A 25,890-nucleotide genomic window follows, 5' to 3' on the forward strand; every position below is an offset into this window, starting at 1 on the left:
GCACATGTTAAGTAGAGCCTTACTATAAGCACATTAGCATACTACAATTTAAATCTACATGTAATTTGCACTCTAAGATCTAATTATAATAGTATTTCCAAAAACATGTAGCTTCCCAATTAAAGAATATAAATTCCGCCCTCATCTACTAACTAGAAAAGGAGTAAAAATTCCCCATTGCAAGGTAATCTCCAGATCCGTACGTATAAACAAGAAAGAACTATACTCATTGATGCGTCATCCCTGTTGGTACTAGGTTAATTAAATTCTATAACCATAGTTACACAATCCCACTTTTTTCATCTTATTAATGTTAAATTAGCAGTGTGGGGGTTAAAAAATAAAAAATAAAAAATATCTATGATAAACTTAGGTAAGTTACATACACTAATTATTGCTATAATTAATGGTTTTAAATAATGGTATACATTTTTTATGTCTAAATATATTTTTTTGTATATATGAGGGTAGATCTGGGTATATATGGAATACGTGTTATATGTGGGTGTATATGGGCTTAGATGTAAGTATATATTTTGTCTTCAGGGAGGTCAGAATTCTTGATTTTCTCTTGTAGGATCTCATTCGACGTTCTGCTCCATTTTTCAAACTTTGAATAATGGTAGCAATATAATAATACCTTCTTTTGTGCAACTGTCCAGGGTTGGGTTTTTAGGCCTCTTCTGTTTCCTTTTCTTGTAGTTGCACATGATGGTTTGGGGCCAGGATCTAATTCACGATCTGTTGGCTGATCCAAGTGGACCTCTGTCATGGTAGTGCCATTATCTGAGGTAAGAGGGTTCACACCTTCAAATACCTTTTCTCGTCTGGTGTGTGAACGAGGTAAGGGACCCTTTTTATCCTGGGCGACGGCCAGCCAGTATGTATTATTTTTGGTATTCATTTTCATTTTATTTCCTCATTGTCAGCGGCTTTTGATTTAATATTCAAAGCTACCCCCTATAAATAGAGGGGTTTCCCCTATCCGCAACCTGGGGACGCTCTGTATGGCTTGAGGATACAGCACAACAGTATGGCTTGAGGATACAGCACAACAGAATATAGAATAAGTGAGCGTATGTGTGTATAAACTGTATGGTTGCCTGTATGTAAAAAAATATATATTGTACGCGTTCATGTGTGTGTACGTGTGTATATGTATGTGTAGGTATGTATATATATATATATATATATGTGTGTGTGTATATGTACGTGTGTATGTATATGTATTCATGTATTTATAGGTAACTTTGTGTATATTGGAATGCAGTTGTAGAAAATTTCCCCAGTTAAATATTATTAAATAGCATAAGGTTATGGATATTACTGATTTTAAACATTTTTCAGTAAGGTATTATCATTACTTTATTACCTTTGTTTTAACTTATTTAGCATTGAACTATTACCAAGGATCATAAAATAAAGATAAAACGTTCCATTAATAAAATTAGAATTAATTTCACAATTAGCTCATAAACATTAGTATATTCTAAACTTTATATCAATCCTATTTCTAAGGGAAATATAGATATGTATAAAATTAATAATAATTAGCACCTCATGGGCAGTATATATAACTTGAGTTGACAGAACAAATACGATTTAAACTGACAATGAGGTTTGAGATGAAACTAGGAAAAATCCGGAAAAAACGAATTATTCCATTTACATATTTGGCCCATCTTTTTATTTTTAGTTTTATTTTGGTTTTTGTTCTTATCTCTATATTCTTCTTGTTCCTCCTCTCCTCCCCCCCCCCCCCCGAACTAAGTCCCTATATCTTGTACACGACCTGACCTCAATTAAGCGACCGGTCAAACTTTATGATTCTTTGATTCTACTTGAAGAGATATCTATTTATATACATGTATGTATGTTTATGTGTGTATATGTATGTTTATGTGTGTATATGTATGTATATATATATATGTTTATATATATATGTGTGTGTATATGTATATATATATATGTGTGTGTATGTATATTTGTATGTATATATATATATGTGTATATTGTGTGTATGTGTGTGTTTGTATATATGTGTGTTCATGTGTATATAAGGATGAATATGCACATATGTCTCATCCCACTTCCTACCACTTACCACTACCTACTCTCCCTAACACTTCGCCCCACTAAAAATAATATAAACTTCTAATGAAAAGGTTTCCACCAGACTCTGAATTATTATTGCTGGACCCAAAACAAATTTAAACAAGCACTTGCCGGAAATTATTACCAAACGGATGTAAAGAACGAATATGGATTTTACCAAGCAAGTTGGATCAACAAAAACTTTCATATCCTTTTTCTACAAATCCTCCTGCTACAGGACTTCTTGACAAATGTATTATTTTCACTTTGACTTTCCATGTCTCACTGACTTTAGCAAATAGGGTGCATACCTTTATAACTTATTTGCTAATATTTTCTCTCCTCTGATGAGATGGTAGACATCGAAACCTTATAGGTTAAGGAGATTAATTTTCTAAAACATTCTTTGTCTTGCTTAGAATAATAAAAATTCTTTGATATGAAACTCAACCACTTCATTTCATTTCAATGAGAGTTTTTTGAAATTCATTGAATTACAATTTAATATATATATATATATATATATATATGTGTGTGTGTGTGTATACATGTATATATTTATATATATATATACTAGCAAAAGTATCTGTCGTTGACTGGGTTCAAAAATAGCCTACAGAAAATTGACTCTGATTTATTAAAGTATGACAGGTTATGAAAAGGAAGGGTTGTAAAGAGATAGCTTCGAATTCGGGGGTATCAAAACCAAAGCAAAATATGATAAAAGTAAAAATAAAATAGATAAACCCCATAATTTATTATACCATACCTGTTCACACTGAAACACTTATCACAGTATTCTGTGGATCTATATTAAAAAAACCTTGTTAAACTTTGTGACATATTTTAGTTCTATGGAGGTCAGGTGCGAACGAACACCCCATAATTTTAATGTACCATATTTCTTCAAACTGAAACATAATTATCAAAGTATACTTACACAGATAGATATGAAAAGTCTTTATTAAAGTTTGTGCCTATTTCCATTCTATGGAGGTCAGGCGCAAACGCAGACCCCACAATCTCATTATACCATCCCTATTTAAGTTAAAACATACTTATCAAAGTATTCTTATGTACATCTATATCAAAAACAATTGGAAAAGTTTTGTTTTTTTTAATTTTTTATTTCCATACTTTGTGGACCAGGCGTGAACGCAGGCTCCACAATTTTAATGGACCACTGTTCTGCAGGATCAAACATACCTATTCCTGTGTCTCGATACATCTTCTATCATTATATGTAATCAGTTTTTTAAAATAGTCAACCATATAGGAGCCTATTCGTGACCAGACACACACACACACACACATTCAGCTTTATATTATAGATATATATATATATATATATATTGAAATTTTTAGTAATTATGTCCCCCTGGAATGTTAACCTATATGTATTAAATGTTAATATCCATTTAAAAAATTTTTTTTTTTAATATTTTTCACTTTTGTTTTTTTTCAGGTGTGAAGAGATGAAAACCCCAGATCCATTCTTTAGATGCGTCCATTTAATCTATGCAGTTAACGATGAAAATGATTTTTTAAACTTAACCAACGAAAAAACAAACCCAAAGAGCTTTCTCCACTTGCGCTTCCCTCAACGTAAACATTCCCAACAAGCCTGACCAACAGCAAAATCACACACAATCTCTGTAAAGGTCCCCATATGTTGAAAAATTTCTACTCCAATAATTTCTTTCTTCAAGCTACGAGCGTTTGGAATTCCCTCCCTGCTCTTTATTTCCCTGATTGACCCACCATGCAAAAATTTAAATGTAATCTGAACACATATATCACTGCATAACTCCATACTTAGGAAGGCTCTATAAATCCGGCTACTAATTCAAAGTAGCCTCTTACGTTTCGTTTGCAGTGTGTGCATCATTGGAGGTGTCTTGAGTATAAAGTTATTCTTGTAATAAAAATATATAGTTCCAATCAAAAAAAAAAAAAAAAATAATAATAATGGCAGCATAAATTCAGTTAGACCCACATTTCCAGACAAAGAATAATCCAGTCACAGTCAACAAAAACATAGTCTTTTTGTGTTTAGATGGAGACATATCATTGAAGAGTTTGAAAAGATTCAGTATATTTTTAAAAGTTGTTCTGGCATCTGATTGGTCCGTTCTTATCACCTCTGATTATAAATAGAATCACACAAATCTTTGTGGTCATACCCTTCTACTAAGCCATAGATATTGCAACAGGGTGAATTGAAGTAAAAAACAAACAAAATAATTTAAGAGTGACCGACCAATAATAAAAAAAAAAAAACTTCATGAAGATGTGAGGACCGATCTAAAAAGTCGATTTGACAGTTCTGATTCAATTTACCCATTAACTTCACTGCAAGAAACTGAAACAAACCAAAATGGCTGACTCTCAGCTTCCTTATGATTTCTTTCTCCATTTCCATGAATGCGACCACGAGGTAGCTGAGAAAATCGTTGACTATTTGGAAGATCCTTCCAATGGAGGATTCAAGGGATTCCTTCAAGACAGAGATTCTGAAACGGGAACAAAAACCCACAGTGTAGACACAGCTCTTCGGAAGTCACGTCTCATATTGGTGCTTCTCTCGGAAGAGGCCCTGAAAAACAATATGTTTTCAAAAGTGCTTGATACATGTTTTGCATACCACATGAGGAAGAAATACGACATTGTGCCAATTTACGTGGGCAAAGTTGAAAAGCCGCTCATTTTTAAAACAATACACGGCATAGATTATGTCAGTAATTTTTTCTGGAATAAGTTAAAAAGTCGAGTTTTGAAAAAAGTTTAACAAAAGTTTTTGTTTTGTTTGTGGTATAGTGAATTGGTAAAGTTGCAATATAGTTAACAACCAAGAAATTAAAAAAAAAAAAAATTGACGGTTATTGGCCAAAATTCCTCCTATATTAAAAAGTAAAAGTAAAAAAAAAATGTCTGGAGTGCATACCCATAACGAAACGAAATATCATATTCCAAAAATCATGTAAATTGATCAAGTTGTTGGATTTTTAAGTAAGAAAATTAAATTTTATGAATAATTGAGGAATGACTGTCTTATCCGCTATTTTAAAAAATTGTCAAGAAAATAAGGGAGATAACAATAATTCAAACTTGCAAAATCTATGTTAGAATGCTTATGAATTTCCAATTAATTGCATAAAAATGATTTTCTTTATAAAAATCGAAACTACTTGATTAATTTACATGATTTTTGGAATTAGATATTTTAGTTTTGTCGGGCAAGAATCAAAATGACAACTAAAAAAGCTTCATGAAACACATTGAAATGCTGTACCTACTTTTCATTATTATTTACCATTTTATCCTATTCCTTCATTCTTTCATTCTTTCATTCCTTCATTCTCATTTCATTTCTAAATATCATTAAGCCAGATTTTTCTATGTTTGCATTTTGTATAATTCTGGCCCTTCTCTTCTGATCAGAAGTATTTGGCTTCGAAATGGCATGACCTAAAGAGTTTTTTTTTTCTTAATTTCCCCCTTAACTTTTCCTTATTGTTCTGATGATATAATAAAGTTATGTAAAGTTAACTTTTATTCCTCATCTTTCATTTAATATTATTATTTGCTCCTCTTAATAGTGTTGAGCTTTTCTTATCTTGATAAGTTTTGCTTTGTTAAAGATTTATTCTTTGATAGCATAATTATATTATATAATGTATTATGGAAATCGCTCCAAACAAAGCATGTGTAAGGAGCTAAAAAATAGTACTTGATGTTAAAAAACCAGCCAACTAAGTGTTAGATGGAATAGATTCTGACCTAGAAAACAGCAATTCTTCCCTCTTTTTCAGAAACATCGCTCATGGAACATGAGGACTAAAGGACAACATAAGGGAAGCAAGATTTGAAAGGTTGCTAAAAATAAACCCAGGATTTACTTTATACTGTCCTTAATATATATATAGATATATCAAATATATTGCCATCCATACTTCAATTAGTAGTAGTGTAAGTCATTTTTGTGTGTGGAGAGTAATGTTTTTGACCTTTAAGTACTATTTTTTTTTCTTTTAGCTCCTTACATCAAATGGCTTAATGTTTTGTCTGGGGCGATTTACATTAGTCATTCAACCATGGAATATCCTTTTCATACAATCATCTTAGATTTCATTTTCAATTTATGTGCTACTAAGCAAAATTTATAATTACCTATATTTATTTTGCGAAAACATTTCCTCTGATTGGATGGGCCATTTATTGAAAATCCATGAATTAATGAACAAACTTAAAATTTTTGTATTCCTTGTCAAATAATAAATTTTGCTGTGAATTTACATAATTTAATTCAGAATTTTCATATATATATCTATAATATAAAGCTGTGTGTGTGTGTCTGGTCATGAATAGACTCCTATATGATTGACTATTTTAAAAAACTGATTACATATAATGATAGAAGATGTATCGAGACACAGGAATGGGTATGTTTGATCTGGCAGAGTGGTGGTTCATTAAAATTGTGGAGTCTGTGTTTGCACCTGTCCACAAAATATGGAAATAAAAAATTTAAAAATTAGATAAAAACGTTTACAATTGTTTTTGATATAGATGTACATAAGAATACTTTGATAAGTATGTTTTAACTTAAATAGGAATGGTATAATAAAATTGTGGGGTCTGCGTTCGTGCCTGGCCTCCATAGAATGGAAATAGGCACAAACTTTAATAAAGACTTTTCATATCTATCTGCGTAAGTATACTTTGATAATTATGTTTCAGTTTGAAGAAATATGGTGTAATAAAATTATGGGGTGTTCGTTCGCACCTGACTTCCATAGAATGGAAATATGTCACAAAGTTTAACAAGTTTTTTTAATATAGATCCACAGAATATTGTGATAAGTGTTTCAGTGTGAACAGGTATGGTATAATAAATTATGGGGTTTATCTATTTTATTTTTACTTTCATCATATTTTGCTTTGGTTTTGATACCCCCAAATTCAACCCAAATTTACAACCCTTCCTTTTCATAACCTATCATACTTTCATAAATCAGAGTCCATTTTTTGTAGGCTGTTTTGTAACCCAGTCAACGACGGGTACTTTTGCTAGTACATATGTATATATATACATATATATACATATATATATATATATATATATATATATATATAGTGGCGCCAAAAAGAAAGTCCGCACATTTTTCAAAAATCTCAAATTTAAGCTAAATTGAATGTGACTGCTTAAACAACCTATATACCTCAACTGATTCGCCTTTTATTCCTCTATAATTTTACCTGTTCATATTTGACTTATAATTGAAGTATCCTAGTGTTCACGTTAATTTAAAAAATTAACTTCAAATCGAGAAGGCAAAAAGCAACTCCACACAATGGAAAATTGTTATTTAAATATAACTTTAGAACATTAATGCAACACAAATTCAACAGGAACACAATGAGTTAGTTAATATTTAGTAGCATAACTCTTCTGCAATTTGACAGCCTGCAATCTTTTGGTCATTCCTTGAATTAGTCTGCAGCAATAATTCGGTGAAAGGGCATACCACTTCTCTTTAATTTTTGTCCAAAGTTCTTCCAAATTTGAAATTTTATTGCGTAGCTGTTGCTAAATGTAATGCCATATGTTTTATATAGGATTGAGGTTTGGAGATTGCGAGGTCTCCGAAAAGAAAAATTTATAAAAAGTAAGTAAACCCCTATAAAACACTGTAAATAGCAGCGATTACTGGTTTGAGCGCAAAAAAAAGAATAAAAAAAAATTACCTGTTTTAGCGAGGTGCGAACGTATGATGCCGAAAGGAAAAGGAGGTGTAGAAAAAAGAAAGAAACGTGTTAATTGAGTGGGCCATGGTAAAAGTATGATGTTTGGGACTTCGAAATTCAAACCTAACGAAATGTGTGACTGAAATGAGGTCAAAGTTTTAGCACCAGGATGATGATTTTATCTCTCTCTCTCTCTGTATCTGTCTTCATCTAGTTATCTATCTATCTGTCTGTCTCTATCTCTCTCTCTTTCTCTCTCTATCTGTGTGTGCATGTGTTTGAACCCTGAATTACATTTGGGCCTTTGAAATAACATTAAAACGTAATGGAAAGCGTGAGTGTAACGAGGTCAATAGTTTAGCACTGTTACGATGATTTTATCGCTATCTTGCTCTCTCTCTCTCTCTCTCTCTTTCCCTTTCTATCTTTTTTTTTTCTCTCTCTCTCTCTCTTGACCTATCTTTCTTTCTCTCTCTCTCTCTCTCTGTAACTCTTTCTGTGGATGTGTGCATGTGTTTGTGTGTGTGTTTAACTTTGTGTGCTAATGTAGAGAAAAAGGAAGTAAAACAACTGATTTGTTTCACATTAAAACGATTGCAGGGTCAATAGTGTGCGGAAATGTTTGTAAAAGTACAGTGTGTTCGTTTATTTACGAACAATTATATTCCGGAATAAGCGAGTTGTTTACTCCCAGCCAATGAGATTTGCCAGATCTTTGTAAGGGAGAAATTATTTTTTTCTAACGGGGGAAAGGTAATGGTAAGTGTATGAGTTTGTGAGGCAATTTCGAAGGAAGATAGGGTGGTATATGTATAATGTGAATAATATTTCCCGGTGTTAAGTGGGGTCATAATAGAGGAGAAAATATGAACTACTTCTTCTGTAGATATTACCAATAGTAGTGAAGGCACTCCTAGGATAAAATGTAGGATTTTATTATAACAACATTATTATGAAACAGCGTTCTACAGTTACATAATAGTTTAGACATTAAATTTGCATGAGACATCTATTATTGCAAACCTATGGTAGTTTTCTGCAGCTAAAATATTATATATAGGATTTTATTTCTACTCCCCCTCCATTTTATACCCCATTTCTTCTGCCACCTCCATGTCTTTACTCAATATCCTTATCTCCTGTGTTTCTATTCCTTATTTTCCTTAGCTATAATCTGCACATTTTCCTCTGTTTAAATACTCCCAGTACTCAATCCCCCTCCTGTTAAATACCCCTCTTCCTTTGTTCTTTGGAAGTATTCATAATGATCTCACTCCCCTCCCATTTCATTATTTCTCCTCCTGGACTTTCACATTTCTAACCTTAAATATATAAAAATCAACGTTGTCTTCCTTATCCTCACTCTTGTATAATGCTGATTTTTTTTCTTCCCTTCTGATGAAAAGCATTTAGTTTTGAAATGCCATGGCCTAAAGAGGTTCCACTCACCCTCTCATTCATCTTTCACATATTTAAATCATTATCATCCTTATTGAGATGGTAATGTAATAACGTTCTAACCTAACTTTAATTATTATCTCCTTATCTTTTGATCCTGGATATGACCCCTTAAACTATATCCGATGGTGAGGCCTCAGCTTGCGGGCTTTGAGGAGTGTGGAGCCACTCTTTAATTGCCATTGCTCCCAAGTCCACTCTGACCAGGAGTGGTAGTACCTGTTAGGGTCCCAACTATGGGTTAAATAGAAACCGACTTGAAAAAAAAAAACCAAATATATTCTATTAAAAAATTGTTCTTCAAAATAACTGGAATCTGCATTAAATCATCTGAAAAGGGTTGATATGCCGTAAAACAAAAACAACCAACCAACCCTATCTTTTTTTCTTATAATTGCTTCTATTAATCGGGTAGAGCTTCATCTATTCATACAGATTAGCTCTTTCTTTCCAAAGAAAATTTATTTATTCAACTTTGTATATATAAATTCGTATTCCTGTCTGTTTGTTTGTTTGTTTGTTTGTTCACAATTTGATTAATATATACAAAAGTTTCTTTAGTTTACTCTCTCATTTATTTCTATATATAGTATGATTCTTGCAAACTATATACCATTAAAAGATCATCTCATTTGTATATTACATTAAGAAAAATCGATTTTATTAAATAGTGGTATCTTAGTTAATGTTTTTAGCGAGAGAATTATCATAAGTGTTCTATTTAAAATTGTTATTTAATAAATTTTAAACAATAATTATATTGATAATATACTTAATTAAATTTATTTGGAATTATTATTCCAGCATCGCTTTTTTAAAAATAGTTTTAAAAGTTATTTGCTCTTTGGAACATAAACAAAAAACTATCACCAAATAAAATTTGGTAATCTCAATACATTTCTAGCTTGAAAAAATAATTCTGAGTAGATAGAAAAATGTTTGGCTTTTATTGTTTTTTAAATATTCAAACAAAAAAAAAAACACTTACGAAAAGCTGAATAGATTTCATGTGTTTTTTATTATTCTTTAAACAGCTATACAAAAATCGGTAAATTTTTATGATGTGACAAAACGTACTGCCCCCCCCTCTAAATACCACAGTTTACACTTTTTTTCTTTTTCCACATTAATCTCATCAATTACAAACTTAACTTTCTAATTTAAAAAAGGTAAATTTTTACGACGTGACCCGGCGTCATTTAACCCCTAAGAAAAAATGAAGACCTACTTTTTGGGGGCCTAATACGTTTAAACAGCATTTATAAATAATATGAAATAAATTTTGAAAAAAAAAGAAAATTAACACTTTAGAGTGGGGGATCACTTTTCCATATATATTTAATGTAAAATGAGCACCCACTTTTTGGCCACCAAGCGTTCAACATGTCACCTGTAGCATTTTTTCAAGTTTGGCGAACGAAGTGGGGGGGGGGGACATGAGAAATACAATTTGGGGGTGGGGGATACATTCAAAACATAAAATAATAATAAATTTAATTACTTTTTATGAGACCACTCTGTACTTTCACCTAACAATTTTATAAACAAAATGAAATATGACATTATATTTGGGGAAGGGATTACATTAGAAACATAATATGACGAAAAATTTCATTTAATTGTTTTGGGAATTAATTTTTGGTAGATCTTCATTTTTTTAGGGGTTCTGCCTACTTGGCTATTTTTTTTTTTTTTTTTTTTTTTTTTTTTTTGCAATCGCACGGGCATTAACTGCCATTTTATTGAAACAAAAGTTGTAATGATTTATTTTTAATTATTTTTTTTTTTTGGGGGGGGGGAGGGGGTCTTTCCAGTGCTCAATATCCGGAGAATAGTTTCTTCTCTTTGTAGCCCTTCTGCCGAAATATCTAGTGGAGAGAGTATCATATACTTCTTCTTTTCTTGTGGCGATTACATTTAAATGTTTTTATCTGTTCTTTTATTTTTGGAATTGTTTTGAGGGTATCCACGTTGCCTATGATGTAAATAATTAGTATAGCAGATGTGTTCCAAACGAAACTTCATGTCATCCAGGCAACACCGGGTACCCATGCTAGTATATATATATATATATATATATATATATATATATATATATATATATATTTTGTCTTTGCTGTTAATTATATTGCAACTTTACCAAAGAATTTTTAAATATCTCACCTGATTTCCTTGGTCTCATCTAAATTTTGCATTGAATTGTTTGGTTTTAAATTGTCTTTCATGACATGAAATAAAATTGCAATTTACATTTTAATAAATAATAAATTTAATAAATTTGAACTTTTATCAAGTCTTGGTCATTTTATTTTAATAATATTATTTTGTATTATTCAAATGACTATTTTTACAACATTTCAGTGCCCGTTTTCCCGTGAGTCATGTTCGGTGGCGCCCGGCAAAAAATGGAAAACGCTGGATTATAACAAGCGAGCCAAGAAAAAAAGTAACCACCATACTATGACGAGCGAACATAAGTATATAAAAAAAAATGAAAGTTTACGTTTCATTTCTTCATGATGAACTTTCGCAGACATGTTTGCATCTTTCCATTGCTAGCAGCTAGCTTTCCTGACAAAAAGCGAGGACGTTTTCTGTGGATTTACAAATTATTTAAAGCCATTCATTTTCCCTTTTTTTTTTTTTTATTTTTGATTGAAGAAACGCAATGAAACTCTGCCTTTCTTTTCTATTCCTGTTAAACTCCTCTCTTTTTTTCTTCTTCCAGTTTTTAACGTACGCTAAAGTGCAAAAGTATCGTCTAATGGTTAACAATGTTGGTTAACATTAAGTTCTAAGTGACACTCATCTGGATGTTGAAGGTTCAATCCTTATTACGGGTGATAATAACTAAGAATAACAAATTAACACTTCTACCCAATCATGGCTGACTAAACAAGAACAATTTACCTTGTGGATTAAATGAAGAGTTCAGTTTGAAATTCTGTACATATTTCCCAATTTCACATGAATATTTTTAAGTTCGACTAGGGACCCCTATGTTAATAGTGATTAAGTTAGCTAGTGTTTATTTTTACAAGGGTAACATTTAGTGCATGTCAGGAAAACCTTAATCTACAAACAGAATTATTCCCAGATCAGGTGACGTGAAGTTGAGGCAGGGAACTGCAGGTCAAACAGCAGACAAGTCAAACAATGATGAATGACATCACGTTTTTTCGAACTGTTAGAAACAATAGTTTTTTTTTTTATAAGGAAGTAACCACTCAAAGCCCACTCGAGGGTAAGGTTTAAGGAATGTTATGTGGTAGTGTAATAATTGTTAATGGTGTAGATTGGGTAGAATTTGGATTATTTAAAGGGTCAGCTCAACAAGAACTTGCTTACATTGGACTTGAAGATTACCATATTGTAATCAGCTGGCAAGCAAACCAGTGGAACAGTGTTCCACAGGTGGCCTGTTCTAGGAAAGAAGCTTTGTTTATGGAATTTGCATTTAGATTTGGACATAGAGAGTGGGGGAAATTGTTGATAGTGGTTGTAGCTAGTCGAGTGTTATTGTGAAAATTTTGGAAGGGGAACCATAGATTGGAGTTCAAATGAGCACTTGCTATGAAAATAATGATAGAGCAGAGACAGGCTCGCAGCATCTCTATCTCTTTTGTGGGAAAGAAGTTGCAGTCTCTGTGGAAGCAGTGCAAATAAGATACCGTCAATAATGTAGGATAATCTAAGTGGAATGTTACCTCAGTGTATCTGCATCACTCATTTAAGTAAGTTAAGAAGTGAAGTTAAGAAATAAATAATTAAATAACATTAGTCTCTCTCTTAAATGAAATCTCTCCAAATAAAACCTTGAAAACTCTCAGCAAACGTCTCCTTGCGTCCATTTTCTTTCATGAAAAGAAGCTTGTTTCTATAGCAACTACTAGATGAAATGGCGATAACAGAAAGAAGTGACTATAAAAAAAGAGATCCCTCATATAAATACGCCATGCGTATAAAGGATGCATGTATATTTAAAGACATTTTAATTTGTTGTTGAAAATGTTCCAAAAATTTACCAAATGCAAAAAATGTACCTGAAGAAGGTTACATTGACTGAAGTGTTATGAATGTAACAACCAAGATGAAAATAGTATTCCAAATAACACCGGGTACGGCAGAAATATCTCCTACATTTTGATATGCAGTCTTCCCAGTCGTGCTCGTGCAGATTCTGAGCAATCATTAATCTGTACAGATGAAACTGCATATCAGCGTGTAGAATTCTTCTGACTGTTCGATCAGATAATCCCAAGGCCAAAGCATATTTGCAAGCTGAACATGTAAGTGCTCGTCTGAGCTCCAATCTCTCGTCCCCCCCTCGCCAATCTTTCATGAGAAACACCCGTCTGGCTGAAACTACTGTCAATAATTTTCCCCACTCTTTATCTGTGCCTAAATCCAAACGTAGATTCCATGAGCAGAGCTTCTTTCTCAGAAGTGCACGACTGTGGAACTCTCCTCCGTTTGCCTGTTTCCCACCTGACTACAACTTGGATGTCTTCAAGTCCAACATAAACAAATTCCTGACAAACCGCCCCCTTAAGTAAGACACTATCAAATCTCCAATACAAATATTACTACAATACTATCTCATTGATTACTGTACACGCAATAGCCCTTATCCCTGAGTGGCCTTCGGGCCTTGATAAGTGATGACCCCCATGTAAAAAAAAAAAAAAAAAGAGACTGAGTAACAGATAGTCTCACAGCTCAAATACTGTCTGGAATTTGAGCACATCAAGGCCTTCCAGGTGGCTTTCTTTTAAGTGCCAAACCTGTAGCTCTGCTGTATTTATTTTCTATCTGGAACGGCAGCATGCCGTCCTAACTTGTAATGAACTTGGAAAGCTCTCTGTGTTTCAGTTACAGATTCACCATTTTTCAAAAACATTTCTACAGTAAAAACATGATGTGCACCAGTCCAAACTATATTGTTTGATGAGGGTACCTGAAAAAAAAAAAAATGGCAAGTTATTAGCTAAATGAAAACATCATTGACATTTGCATAAATTCATTAGCAACATAGTCAAAAGTTTAAAATGTGAAAGATATTTCTGCCACACCTTGTACTAATGTACTAATGATCAATCCTCAATCTTCTTCTCCAGTTGTTTCCATGTCTTTCACAGGTCTGCCTTTTGTCGGCTGCTCAGTTTGATATTTAGTTAGGGTTAGAAAGTGGGATTGAGAAGTTAACACCTCCAAGGTGGGGCATTCTGACTTGCAAAATGTGCCTAGGCAACCCCATCGGCATTCCCCATTGAGGGTGCCTCAGGCAATTAGCAATAAACTAACACCTTTTCAATGAGAGAAGGCGAAACCTGGGAGGGTAGGCCTCCTAGAACTGCACCGAACTTTCATTGCAAAATCAACAGGGACCTAATCATTACAGAAATGGTCTAATCTGCACGCTTGTGGAACTCTGTTCCGTCTGCTTGCTTCCCTCCTGGCTACAACTTGGATGTCTTCAAGTCCAACGTAAACAAATTCCTGATGAACCGCCCCCTTAAGTAGACACTTTAAATATCCACACTAACGTACTGTACTTACAATAACCCTTATCCCTGAGTGGCTTCCGGGCCTTGATAAGTGGTGACCACCTTGTAAAAAAAAAAAAAAAATCTCTGTTGATTTAGAGGGCCCAGGATAAAAATCCCTAGCCGAGTTCATGAGAGGGATACTATGGATCAAACTAAACTCGACAACTTCTTGCAGTGTGAGAGAATCAAACACCCCTCTCATGAAGTTACCAAGTTTTCAAGTATTCCTTGATAGTTACAGCTCAGCTCTTGTGTGGGTGACGACCAATGCCATACAAGCCATCAACTTCCATGACATAGGCTTTCTTTATTCCTCCACCATTGTGCTTGACCAAGCCAGCAGAGACGTTTCTCACATAACGCTACATTCAGAGATGGAATTTGGAGTTTTCCATAAAGAACGGAGTTGCTAGCACGCTATGTTACCTTCCTATGGCATATCACTCACTATGCAAAAGTCGTTGCTGGTCCTGGATTCTGAGTGGCCAAAACTTGCTGGTATGTAACATTTCATTGTAGATGCAGCTACGAAACACCACACCACAGTTATGTAACAATATGTCCTTATTGGTCGGGAGTGGAAGAAGCTCTTGAAACTTGCACAGGGCAATTTTGCAGTGATGGATTATGCATGCACCACAGGTGCCTCCTGGACATTGACTATCTCTAAGGTAGCAGAACGACTGAACAACCTCCCAACTTGTGTTTGTTTATTATGATGGGGCTTTTGGTCTACTGCACAAGTTGTGCCAAGACACTTAGAATAGCAATAGGAGCAGTTCTCCACTACTCGTGTTAAATAAGAGACTTGTTGTCACATTTTAGAAGACATTTCATAGGGAAATTAAAATTATTTGAAAACCAGAAAATGCCTAAAAAAATGTTATTAAATAATAAAATCATTTTTTTTTTTTTGTCTGAGACTTCCGGTGTTAACACTCTGACTAAAGAAGAATGTTGCTTTTAGTGTTTTTTTTTTCTTTTCTTTTTTTTTCTTTCATCTTAGATGGGAACGTCCTGGGGATTAAATACTCGTGGAATGAAGAAAAAAAAAACAAAAAAAAACGTTTGTTCTTATTGGTTGGCACAAATGATTTATCACGTCTTAGAAGACATCTTGTCAGTAAATTAAAATTATTTGAAAACCAGAAAATTTTCTGGTTTTCAAATAATTTTAAGAAACATATTAATTTGTACTATTTAGTTTATTCGAACTACTGTTCTCATCTTGGTTGTTATTTTTACAATGTTTTGGAATACTTAAGACTTTTATCCACTCAATCATGTCTAGGGGAACAAGAACAATCCACCCCTGTGGATGAAATAAAAGGTCCAATTTGAAATTCTGTATAGTCTCCCAAGATTGAAAAGCTGCATCTGAAAAATTAGAGGTTAATTTTTTTTAAATTTTTTACAAGGTGTCATCACATATCAAGGCTTAAGGCTACTCAAGAATAAGGGGTAATAAGTCAAGTGTCCTGTGAGATAACACTATGATGGCCACTAATTATGGAGATTGGTAGGATTTGACTATTTAAGAGAGTGACTCAATAAAGACTTGTTTGAATTGGGCTTGAAAATGATCATTTTACATTCAGCTGGGAAGTAGCTCTGCAGTATTGTGTTCCAGATGGACAGTTCTAAGAAAAAAACATTGTTCCAGTCTGTGGTTGTGAAAATAATCAACAAGATGAGAATAATTATCCGAATAAAAATTATCAACTTTCAATTGAAAAATTTACAATTATAATGTTAAATTATTAACTAGTATGATTTAACTTTTCTTTTTTTTCTTTTTTTTAACTTTTTTTTTTTTTTAAACTTGTTTGCTGTGTAAAACCAATATTAAAAATGTTTTTGATGTAAATAAAAATAAAGAAATAATGTGGCTGTGAATGATCAAAACTTTGAATTAAAATTAAATTTTCAATATTTTAAAAATGTTGATTTCTTTTGTTCTTTTAAAGAAGCTTTTTGCTTTTTTGTGTGAAAACTCAAGAGCAACTTTTATTTTTCCCAAAAGCAGCAGGTTGCTATGACACAGCACATTATTAAACTGCCATAAAAAATTGTACTGCAATAAAAAATTCAAGGTAATTTTGCATTAACATAATCTTTATTAGAAACGATCAGTATCATATTGGGTTAGCTACTAACTTCCGGCCATTTTTTTTAAAATTTGGTTTTCAAATTTTGCTGCTTATGCAATATAATAAAATTTCAAATAAATGTATTTTCGGTAAAAACCTGATTATATACTTATATATCATGTCGAAATTAATAAAAATTACATAAAATGATCAAGTAGAAAAATGATTACTAGTAAAAATAAAATAAAATTTATTAAATTATAGTTTTTATCATATTTGATAATGTTGGAGATGTTTTAGAATCCAGGGGAGGTAACTGCAGTCTATGATTTTTAACAAAATAATTGTAGTTTGCCATTTCAAAATTGAAAATGTCTGACCACTGATATCTGCTTTTTTGTAAAAAAATAAATAAATAAATATTTCTAGCAGATCTTCCACTCAATCACCTTTTGGAATTTTTACAATTTTCTTGGCAAAGACGTTATCTATAAAATTGAAACTGAAAAATATGCTTTGCCTCTTCCTTCAAGCAAAAGTTGGTAAATTTGTAGGTACTTGTACAGTTTAATCAAGACATTAAAAAATGAAAATATCGAAAAAAGTTTAAATTGTACGTATCCGTTATGGAATGAAGCTCTCCGAAAAAAAATTTCACTTAATTTCATCAAGTAGTTTTTTTTTTTACAGCGGAAAAACAATTTGTTATGATATCAAGCAAAAGGTTAAATTTTTTAGGAAGAAAAGCTAGTAATAAAGATGGGGACGGAGTGTCGGGGCTTTAAATTGAGTTATCTCCCCGTGGCATGTTCAATAAATTCCATAATGGCTGACTCAACGCGCTCTCATAAAAACATGTTTTTTCTGCTGTGAAAAAAAAAAAAAAAAAAAAAAAAAAACTACTCGATCAAATTAAGTGAATTTTTTTTTTTTTTTTTTTTTTGGAGATCTTCAGTACAGAATGGATACGTACAATATAACCTTTTTTTTTTTTTTTTTTTCGATATTTTCATTTTTTGATGTCTTGATTAAACTGTACAAGTACTAATTTGTAGATTTTTAGACGATTAAGTTTGAATATCTTGAAAAACATGGGTGAAACAATTATTTTAGAATTTAGAGTGAGAGATCAGTCTCGCATATACATTAAACATACAATTGTCACCCATTTTTAATAGGATAGCGTTTTAAGAGCAAATAACCAGAATTTCTTCTGGGAAAGGAGATAAATTGTGTTTTTTACAAGATTATTAACTTAAATTATTTAAATATAACATTTTCACATGTTATTCTTTCTTTAATGTCCTCAAGTACGATTTAAAAAATTATAGACTTATGTTTCTGTCACAGTGTGAATTTATTTATCTAAATATATTTTTTAATTCCCCTCAAAATTATATCAAAGAGGCTACGGTTTTAATTTCATAAAGAAGGACTTTCATCGTTAAGAAAATAAAACAAATAGAGGAAACACGCAAACATTTGAGAGTTAACATCTTCAATATAGCTGAAAAATGTGTTCAAAATACTTTTCATTAATTACTATCACAGAGCGGATAGATCGACAAACACAAAAATTATGAGAGAACGGAGAAGTGAGTTGGACTTTTACATGAATAAGATTTAACTCGTTCAGTTTTTTTTTTTAGAAGATATGAAAAACATCAACACGAGATAAAAACAAATATCGAATTGAAATGCAGCTATGCACATAAACGTTTGTGATAGCCCACGAGAATAGACTGTTAGAACAGAGGTAAATGTGTGTGTGTGTTTTTTTTTTTTTTACAAAAAAGTCATCACTTATCAAGGCCCAGAAACCACGCGAGGATAAGGGTAAATAAGTGCACAGTGGTCATTGGAATAATTACATAGTAATTGTTAGAAGTGAAAATTTGGTAAATTGGATTACTTAAGGGGAACGGCTCGTCAAGAACTTGTTTACGTTGGACTTGAAGACGACCATATTATAGTCAGCTGGAAATAGGCAAATGGAAGAGAGTTCCACAGGTGTGCAGTTCTTAGAAAGAAGTTTTGTTCATGGAATCTACGTTTAGGTTTAGACAAAAATAAAGAGTAGGGGAAATTATTGATAGTGGTTTCAGCTAGACGAGTGTTTCTCGTGAAAGTTTGGGGGGGGGCAGGACCATAGATTGGAGCTCAGACGAGCACTTGCCATGGAAATAACGAAATAGCAGAGACAGGCTTGCAACGTCTTTTCTGTGAGAAAGAGGTTGCAGGGAAGAGAAAAGGGCATCCTCCACTGGGCTATGAAGTCTATTTTGAACACTGTCAAGGCAGGATAAGGTCTTTCTAGCAGCTCCTGCCCAGATGTGGCAACAGTACTCCATCCTTGGATGTACCTAGTTCTTATATAGGTAGAGAATTGCATCAGCAGTGAAATATCTACTGGATCGATAGAAGGATTCCACCATTTTCCCAGCGACCTTGGCAACAGATTTGATGTACGTGTTACATGAAAGGCAACAGAAATATAACTTATCCAGAAAATTCAGTTGTTCTGATTTTTTTATATATACATAAAAGATGCAGAACTGCAAGTTTGTAGAATTGAATGTATGTAGAATAATTAATGGAACATTTTCAAATGCAGTAAAATGACATTGTATAAAAGTCACATCTAAACATATATTATTTATAACAGTGCAAAAGACGGTATTTAAATTTGGTCAATGATAGCAAAGAGAAACATAATTCTTCTTTGCAACAAATACTGTTATGTAAAAGGTAAGAACGAACTCTTACAATAGCATCCAGTAATTTACTTTGATTTCTATTATGAGGTTTTGTTCTGATAGCAGTAACTGAAGAAAACATTCTTTCAACAGTTGCATTACTTGCGGGGGTCATTAGGGATGTTAAAGCATATGCTGAAAGTTTCTTAAAATTATCATGTTTGGCCATATCTTGCCAGAATTTAAGAGAATCTGGAGGAATGCCATTCTCTGCAAAATATGGTTCTTAACACCATTCTACCAAACAAACCTTTCTGTATTGTGCCTCAATTATACAGTTATTTTCCATGATATGTGGAAATGGCAAATCTTCAAACTTTGCTCTTAATCTTTGATTAAGAAGTTTATCAGGGTTTAGAAATGAAAACCCTTTAAACAGGTTGGCAGCCTCAGGAAGTCTTTTTTTTTACTTAATGTAAGGCTTCTTGCAACATAGCTTGACACCTCAATTTCACTTCTTTTATTTTGTAGTTTTTGTCCACTTGTGCACCAGCAGCTAATGTGAACCTGTGGATTTCCTGACTGAAACTGTCACCAAAGTCAACATTTTTCTAATTTTTTACATGTTCCATCTTTGTTGAAAAGCCTTTCGTACAAACTCTGGTGATGCATTATCAATTGTTTTGACAGTTTGAGTGGATCACTATTTTCTTGTTGAAATGTTGAATTTATCATTTCAAATTCCCGAACAACAAGAGTTGCAAACAAAAAATAAAAATTATCAATCCTATCTGCCAGCATTTCTTTTAGCAGACGACTTTTATATTTTGCACTAATACTTAATTTTGCTTCACAGCCTGGTGATTCAGTCTTAATTCGTGATCACACTGAATTTATATATAATGTTAAATTGAATTTTTTAAAAACTTTTTAATGCTGCAATATTTTAAATTATAAATTTATTATATTTTTTACTAGAATATCTTGTCTTTTTCTTTTCCAGTTTTAACAACTAGTCCTATTACTTTTCATGCTCGCATTTTTCTATGTTTTATATATATATATATATATATATATATATATATATATATATATATATATATAATTTATATATATATATAAATGAATGAAGGTCTGACACAGCGATGTTTACCGTGCTCATAGAAATTCAACTGTGATTTTTGTTAATTCAAAATATATACAATATATTTACAGAGTAAAACATGAAATATTAAACATTAAAACAAGAAAATTTTCTTGGCTTTTTGGTTAGGAACAAAGCGTAGTAATTGTTTTGATTCACTTACTCTATTCTGTCCTCGGTCAATAAAGGAGAAGTGCTTCTACACTGAGGCCTTTTTTGTTCCAATCTAGAGTTACTCCTTTTGGGGAGCTGAAATTTCCTCGCATTAAAAACCAAAGTTGTTTAACTCTGCCCTAGTGGGGAGGCAACTAAATAGCAACAATAGAATAAATAGTAAATGTTAAGTCGAGGAATCATGAAACAAAAAAGAAACAACAACAAACGCTTTATATCAAATGCAGTAGAATGTAATTACGTCTCATCCTGTGTACTTTTAACGTGCTCAAACTGTTAAGTTTCTATTTCAATTTTTTTAAAGCTTTTTTTTACTACGCACGGAAAAAATGGTCGCGTTTCACTGTTGGGGTTTAATTCCTGGAAAGTTGTAAAAACTTACATTACTATTAACCCTATATTTGGGATGGAGGTGGGGGGGGGCTTGCAACTCTGACTGTGTGATAGGATAAATAATTTTGTTTACAAAGTTCACGAATTAAGCTACAAGTGGCTATTTGTTTTTTCCTGTGTGTAAAGATCAATTAGAACATTAAAACTTTGAAATATAAAAAAACTTAAAAGTTGCAGCATGTTAAAAGTATACAGGTCGGTAGATAATTAAGTCCTACTGCATTTGGTATAAGTAATTTATTTTGTTTTTGTTTTTGTTTAAAGATTAGGAAAATTATTGAGTAGAATCTTAATTATTTTATCATATTTTTCCGATTTGCCACCGGTAAGGCCACAAATATATAAAACTGGAGAGATAAGATTTTTGGTGTAGATACCTATTTTTGCCTAACACGTAATTATATCAAAGAGTTTTCTTCTTAATTTATTTGGAACTGATATTTTTACCTGTGTATTTTTATGAACAAGCACCAGGATAACATTAAGAAGTTTGTCAAATTAAAATGAAATTATATCTATATTTTTAAGTAGATGAGGACCCTCAGCTATCCCTCCTAAAAATGTGATTCTGTTTTCAAATGATTACATGTGAATATCAAGAAAAAAATATTTCATAATTTAAATTAAGTAATTAATTTCGTGTATAATTTAAACAAAATGATTCTTCATTTTTGGGCCATCATAACATTTTAAGGTAGATAACTTTTTCTATCTCAAAGTCTGACTGACAAAATCGTAAAACCAGATGAAATCGCCTTAAAAAGTAAAAACACAGAATTTTTCTCCCATAGCAAAAAAAAAAAAAAAAAAAAAATATGCCTCAGTTTAGAAGAATTTTTCTTTCACTGACCAAGAACAGACTAGATAATGTATAGTATCAGAACAGGTACTACACTTTAACATAAGCATTGATTCATGACAGGGACAGATTATGATAAAAGAAATGTTTACAGGCGATATAAATTTTTTTTTAAGATTATGACATTAGCAACCCTTTGGAGTTAGCGTCTCTTTAGTATTACACATGAAATCTGAAAAAAATACTTACAATGAGTAAATATGCTAGTATAATCGACAGATTTCTAAGATGGCAGTATGATTGAAAGGTAGTTGATTATTAGCTGAGACTCCACATCTACTTTTAAATATAGATATGATTTATTTTTAATTTACCAAAGTTCTTAATGTTTTCCCTTCATACATTTCATCCAAGATTTTCATAAACTCATGAAACTTTTATCTATATCTTTCACTCCTGCTATTTTTTTCATATTTAACCAATTTAACCATTTTTACTAATGCCAATTTTCCATGCCATTTTTATTGGTACAGTTTGTACATAAGTTCCTATTTGTCTACTCTATTTGTCTATCATATTCTTAGAGAAGAATTATTTCAGTTGCCACAATACCAAATTAAAATATCTCTAAAATATTGATAAATTTAATTTTAGTCATAACTCTAAAACTAAACTTTGTTTTCAAGAACAATCTATGCGTCATTAAGACAAATGTGTCTATTAATCCAAGATAGTTAGAAAATCTATAATTATTGATTTTTAATGAAACTTTTGGGACTTACTCAGGAAAAAGTATATGATTATTTTTAAACATTTCTTTTTAAATAGCTATTTGAGAGATAATTTACATTTATAAGTTTTCAAATTTCAATAAATTGAAAATAAATTGATTCAATTAATTTCAAAGCACTTGGTTTAAATAATTCCAAACGAAAAATACAAACATTAATTATTTCAGAGGAGATATACTCAGTGACCGATTGACTTTTCTAGATGGATGTGACCAAGTGGTCAAGGTGCTAGCACTAAAAAAATGTCACCAGAATGGTTTCATACTCAACTGTGAACTCCTTGAGAGGTTCCATATAAACGTTTAGTAAGCGTGAAAACAAATTTAAACAGCTGTTTAGTCTTTAGAAAAAATGTTTTTTCTGATATGACAAATGTTAGCAGATGTTGATTCCAGGGCTGTTTTTCTTATGCAAATCCATGAATAAAAAAAAAACAAAACAAAAAACAAACTAAAATTTTAAAAATCTACAAGTTTTGACATCCAAACTACTTTTTAAATTACTTAATTATGACTTTTTCTTTAATAATTACTATTAAATAAATATTTATATAAAATGATCACGAAAAGGCCAAATTTGAAGCCAAACAGAAATTTTGAAGGCCAAACTGTTTTAAAAAGGCCAAATTTCGAATTTGGCCTTAAAAAAAGCCAACCTGGCAACCCTGCCCCCCCCTCCCTAAAAAATAAATAAATAAAAATAGCAGTAGAGGAAGTTAGGAACAGAGGATTACAGTGTCAATTCGTTTGTTTCCTGGTAAGTAAAAAGTTTTTTTTTTTTTTTTTTTTTTTTCGATTAAAATTAGTTGGAGATTATAATTCTATTACCTTTAATGTGTTCACGGTTTCATGATTATAAATTATTCGATCGAAGAAGGCCCCTATTTATTAAAAAAAAGGAGGATAGGGCTATGACAACAGCATATTCTTTTCATTGTTTTGACTCTCGAGTATCCGACACAGTTAGACAAATCAACCGAGAACATCACTCTATATAAAAGCAAAGATATCAACGGATACACAGTCAAAACAAAGAAAAGAATATGCTGTATTGCTGTTGTCCTAGCCCTAGTTATCACTGTTTTTTTTTTTTTGTTTTTTTTTTATGAATAGGATCTCTATAAATACGTAATGTAAAAAAAAAAAAGGAAATAAATAAATGGACCGTACATGAAATTAAGATATACTGGCAAACGTCGATATCGGAATACCCTGGCCAAATCACCGCTAAAAATCGTCCGCGCCTATAAAACTTAAAAATCGAATCGGAAACTCGAAAACAAAATGAAACAAACTTTATTGTTATTATTACCAGAAAAGATGTATTTCCCTGATATTATTTTAGTAAGAACGAATTACTATTTCGTTTTATTTCTTACTAAAATGTTTCGTTATCCTTCTTACTAAAATAAAATTGTTGATTCTTTTATTTTTTCCACACGTACCTGCTAATTATGTTGTTGTTATTATCATCATCATCATTTGGTCAATGCCGATAATACACTAACGCACAACTTAACTTTTAAATGTCGAATTATTTGAAGTTTTCGTGTATGTTATGAACGAATATCACATTCAAAATTGGGACCGGCAAGTAGTTTTTAAGATATCGACATCTTCATAGTGAATGTTGTCTTTAGTAGTTTTGTGCAGCTTGAGCCTTTTCTTTTTTTTTTTTTTTTGTATTTTTCGTTTTTTTTTTTTTTGAGGGGGGTTATTCAATTATAGAACTTGTATAGTTTTAAACAGGTGCTTCCGCAGTTAAATTGACCGTTTTTCCATAAGTAACTCACCGATATAAACCAAGCAGAAGATCCGTTTAATAATTTTACAAAAATTGTTTACATTTGGGGGTGGGCGGGTGGTGGAGGGGCGGTGTTGTGGCGGCCCCTCTAAAAAAAAAAACAACAACAAAAAAACGAAAAACAACACAATAAAAAAGGCTTAAGCCGCACAAAATGGCCGCCATTGAAAACTACCAAAGACAACATTGGATTATTAAGATGTCAATATCTTCAAAACTACTTGCCTGTCCCAATTTTGAATCTGATTCGAAAACCTATAAAAAATGGACATTTTAAAGGTAAGTTGTTCGTTGGTGTATTATCGACATTGACCTTACCACAATTTTACTTCAATCAAAAAAAAATGTTTCGGAAAAAGATATACCTTCTTGGTCTTCTGGCTAGGATCCAAGAGAAGTATCTGTTCTGGGTGAGATATTATTTCACCTCGGTTTTGCCCTTGGTTGAATGAAAGGAAGCAAACAAATCACAACAGGCTCACCTTTAAACTTCAACGTAAATTTTATTAAAATAAAAAGATCCAAATTGCAGAAGATGTGTCATCTTTAGCTTCTGCCATAACAGATCTGGTAACACCAACAAACGTCAGCGCTTTACATGGAGTTATCTCCCCGTGGCGTTTATAAAATTTAAACAAAATAAAAAAACGGTACTTGTACAGTTTAGTCAAGACATTAAAAAATCAAAATATCGAAAAAAAGTTTAAATTGTATGTATCCGTTATGAAACGAAGTTCTCCGAAAAAAATTTCATCAAGTAGTTTTTTTTTTTTTTATTATTATTTTTTTACAGCGAAAAAACAATTTGTTATGATACCGAGCAAAATGTTCGATTTTTAGGAAGAAAAGCTAGTATTAAAGATGAGGAGGGGTGTCAGCGCTTTAACTGGAGTCATCTCCCTTTAGCATTTCTAAAATTCAAACATTTTTTTTTTTTAAATCCGAGATGACTGCCTTCAACGCTCTCTCATAAAAACGTGTTTTTTCGCTGTAACAAAAAAAACTACTTGATGAAATCAAGTGAATTTTTTTTTTCCAGAGAACTTCGTTCCATAACGGATACATACAATTCAAACTTTTTTCGATATTTTCATTTTTTAATGTCTTGATTAAACTGTACAAGTACCAAACTTTTTTTTTTTCGATATTTT

General features: G+C 31.9%; 1 protein-coding gene and 1 long non-coding RNA gene across 11 annotated transcripts in view; one reads left to right on the plus strand and one right to left on the minus strand.

Annotated features, from left to right (window-relative positions):
* The window catches only part of LOC145284848 (uncharacterized), a 67,829-nt gene extending 56,240 nt beyond the window's left edge, over positions 1 to 11,589 (plus strand). For 4 of the 10 annotated variants that reach the window (XM_080133843.1, XM_080133839.1, XM_080133835.1 and 1 more), the window contains exon 2: positions 3,560 to 11,589. In XM_080133843.1, the coding sequence (XP_079989969.1) occupies positions 4,472 to 4,882 (411 nt within the window). In that variant the 5' untranslated portion in view covers positions 3,560 to 4,471 and the 3' untranslated portion in view covers positions 4,883 to 11,589. Of the gene's footprint in view, positions 1 to 702; positions 881 to 3,559 lie in introns of all 10 variants that reach the window. The other 6 variants (XM_080133844.1, XM_080133838.1, XM_080133837.1 and 3 more) reach the window with 3 other exon arrangements.
* Positions 11,096 to 25,353, minus strand: LOC145284850 (uncharacterized). The gene is made up of 2 exons (XR_013868901.1): positions 25,105 to 25,353; positions 11,096 to 14,257 (listed from the first exon to the last, which is right to left on the minus strand). It is a non-coding gene; the product is annotated as an uncharacterized LOC145284850 (long non-coding RNA).
* Positions 25,354 to 25,890: the final 537 nt, after the last annotated feature.

The sequence above is a fragment of the Euprymna scolopes genome, chromosome 9, assembly GCF_053919585.1.
Source record: "Euprymna scolopes isolate OS-2025 chromosome 9, ASM5391958v1, whole genome shotgun sequence".
In the NCBI taxonomy this organism is placed as follows: domain Eukaryota; kingdom Metazoa; phylum Mollusca; class Cephalopoda; order Sepiida; family Sepiolidae; genus Euprymna; species Euprymna scolopes.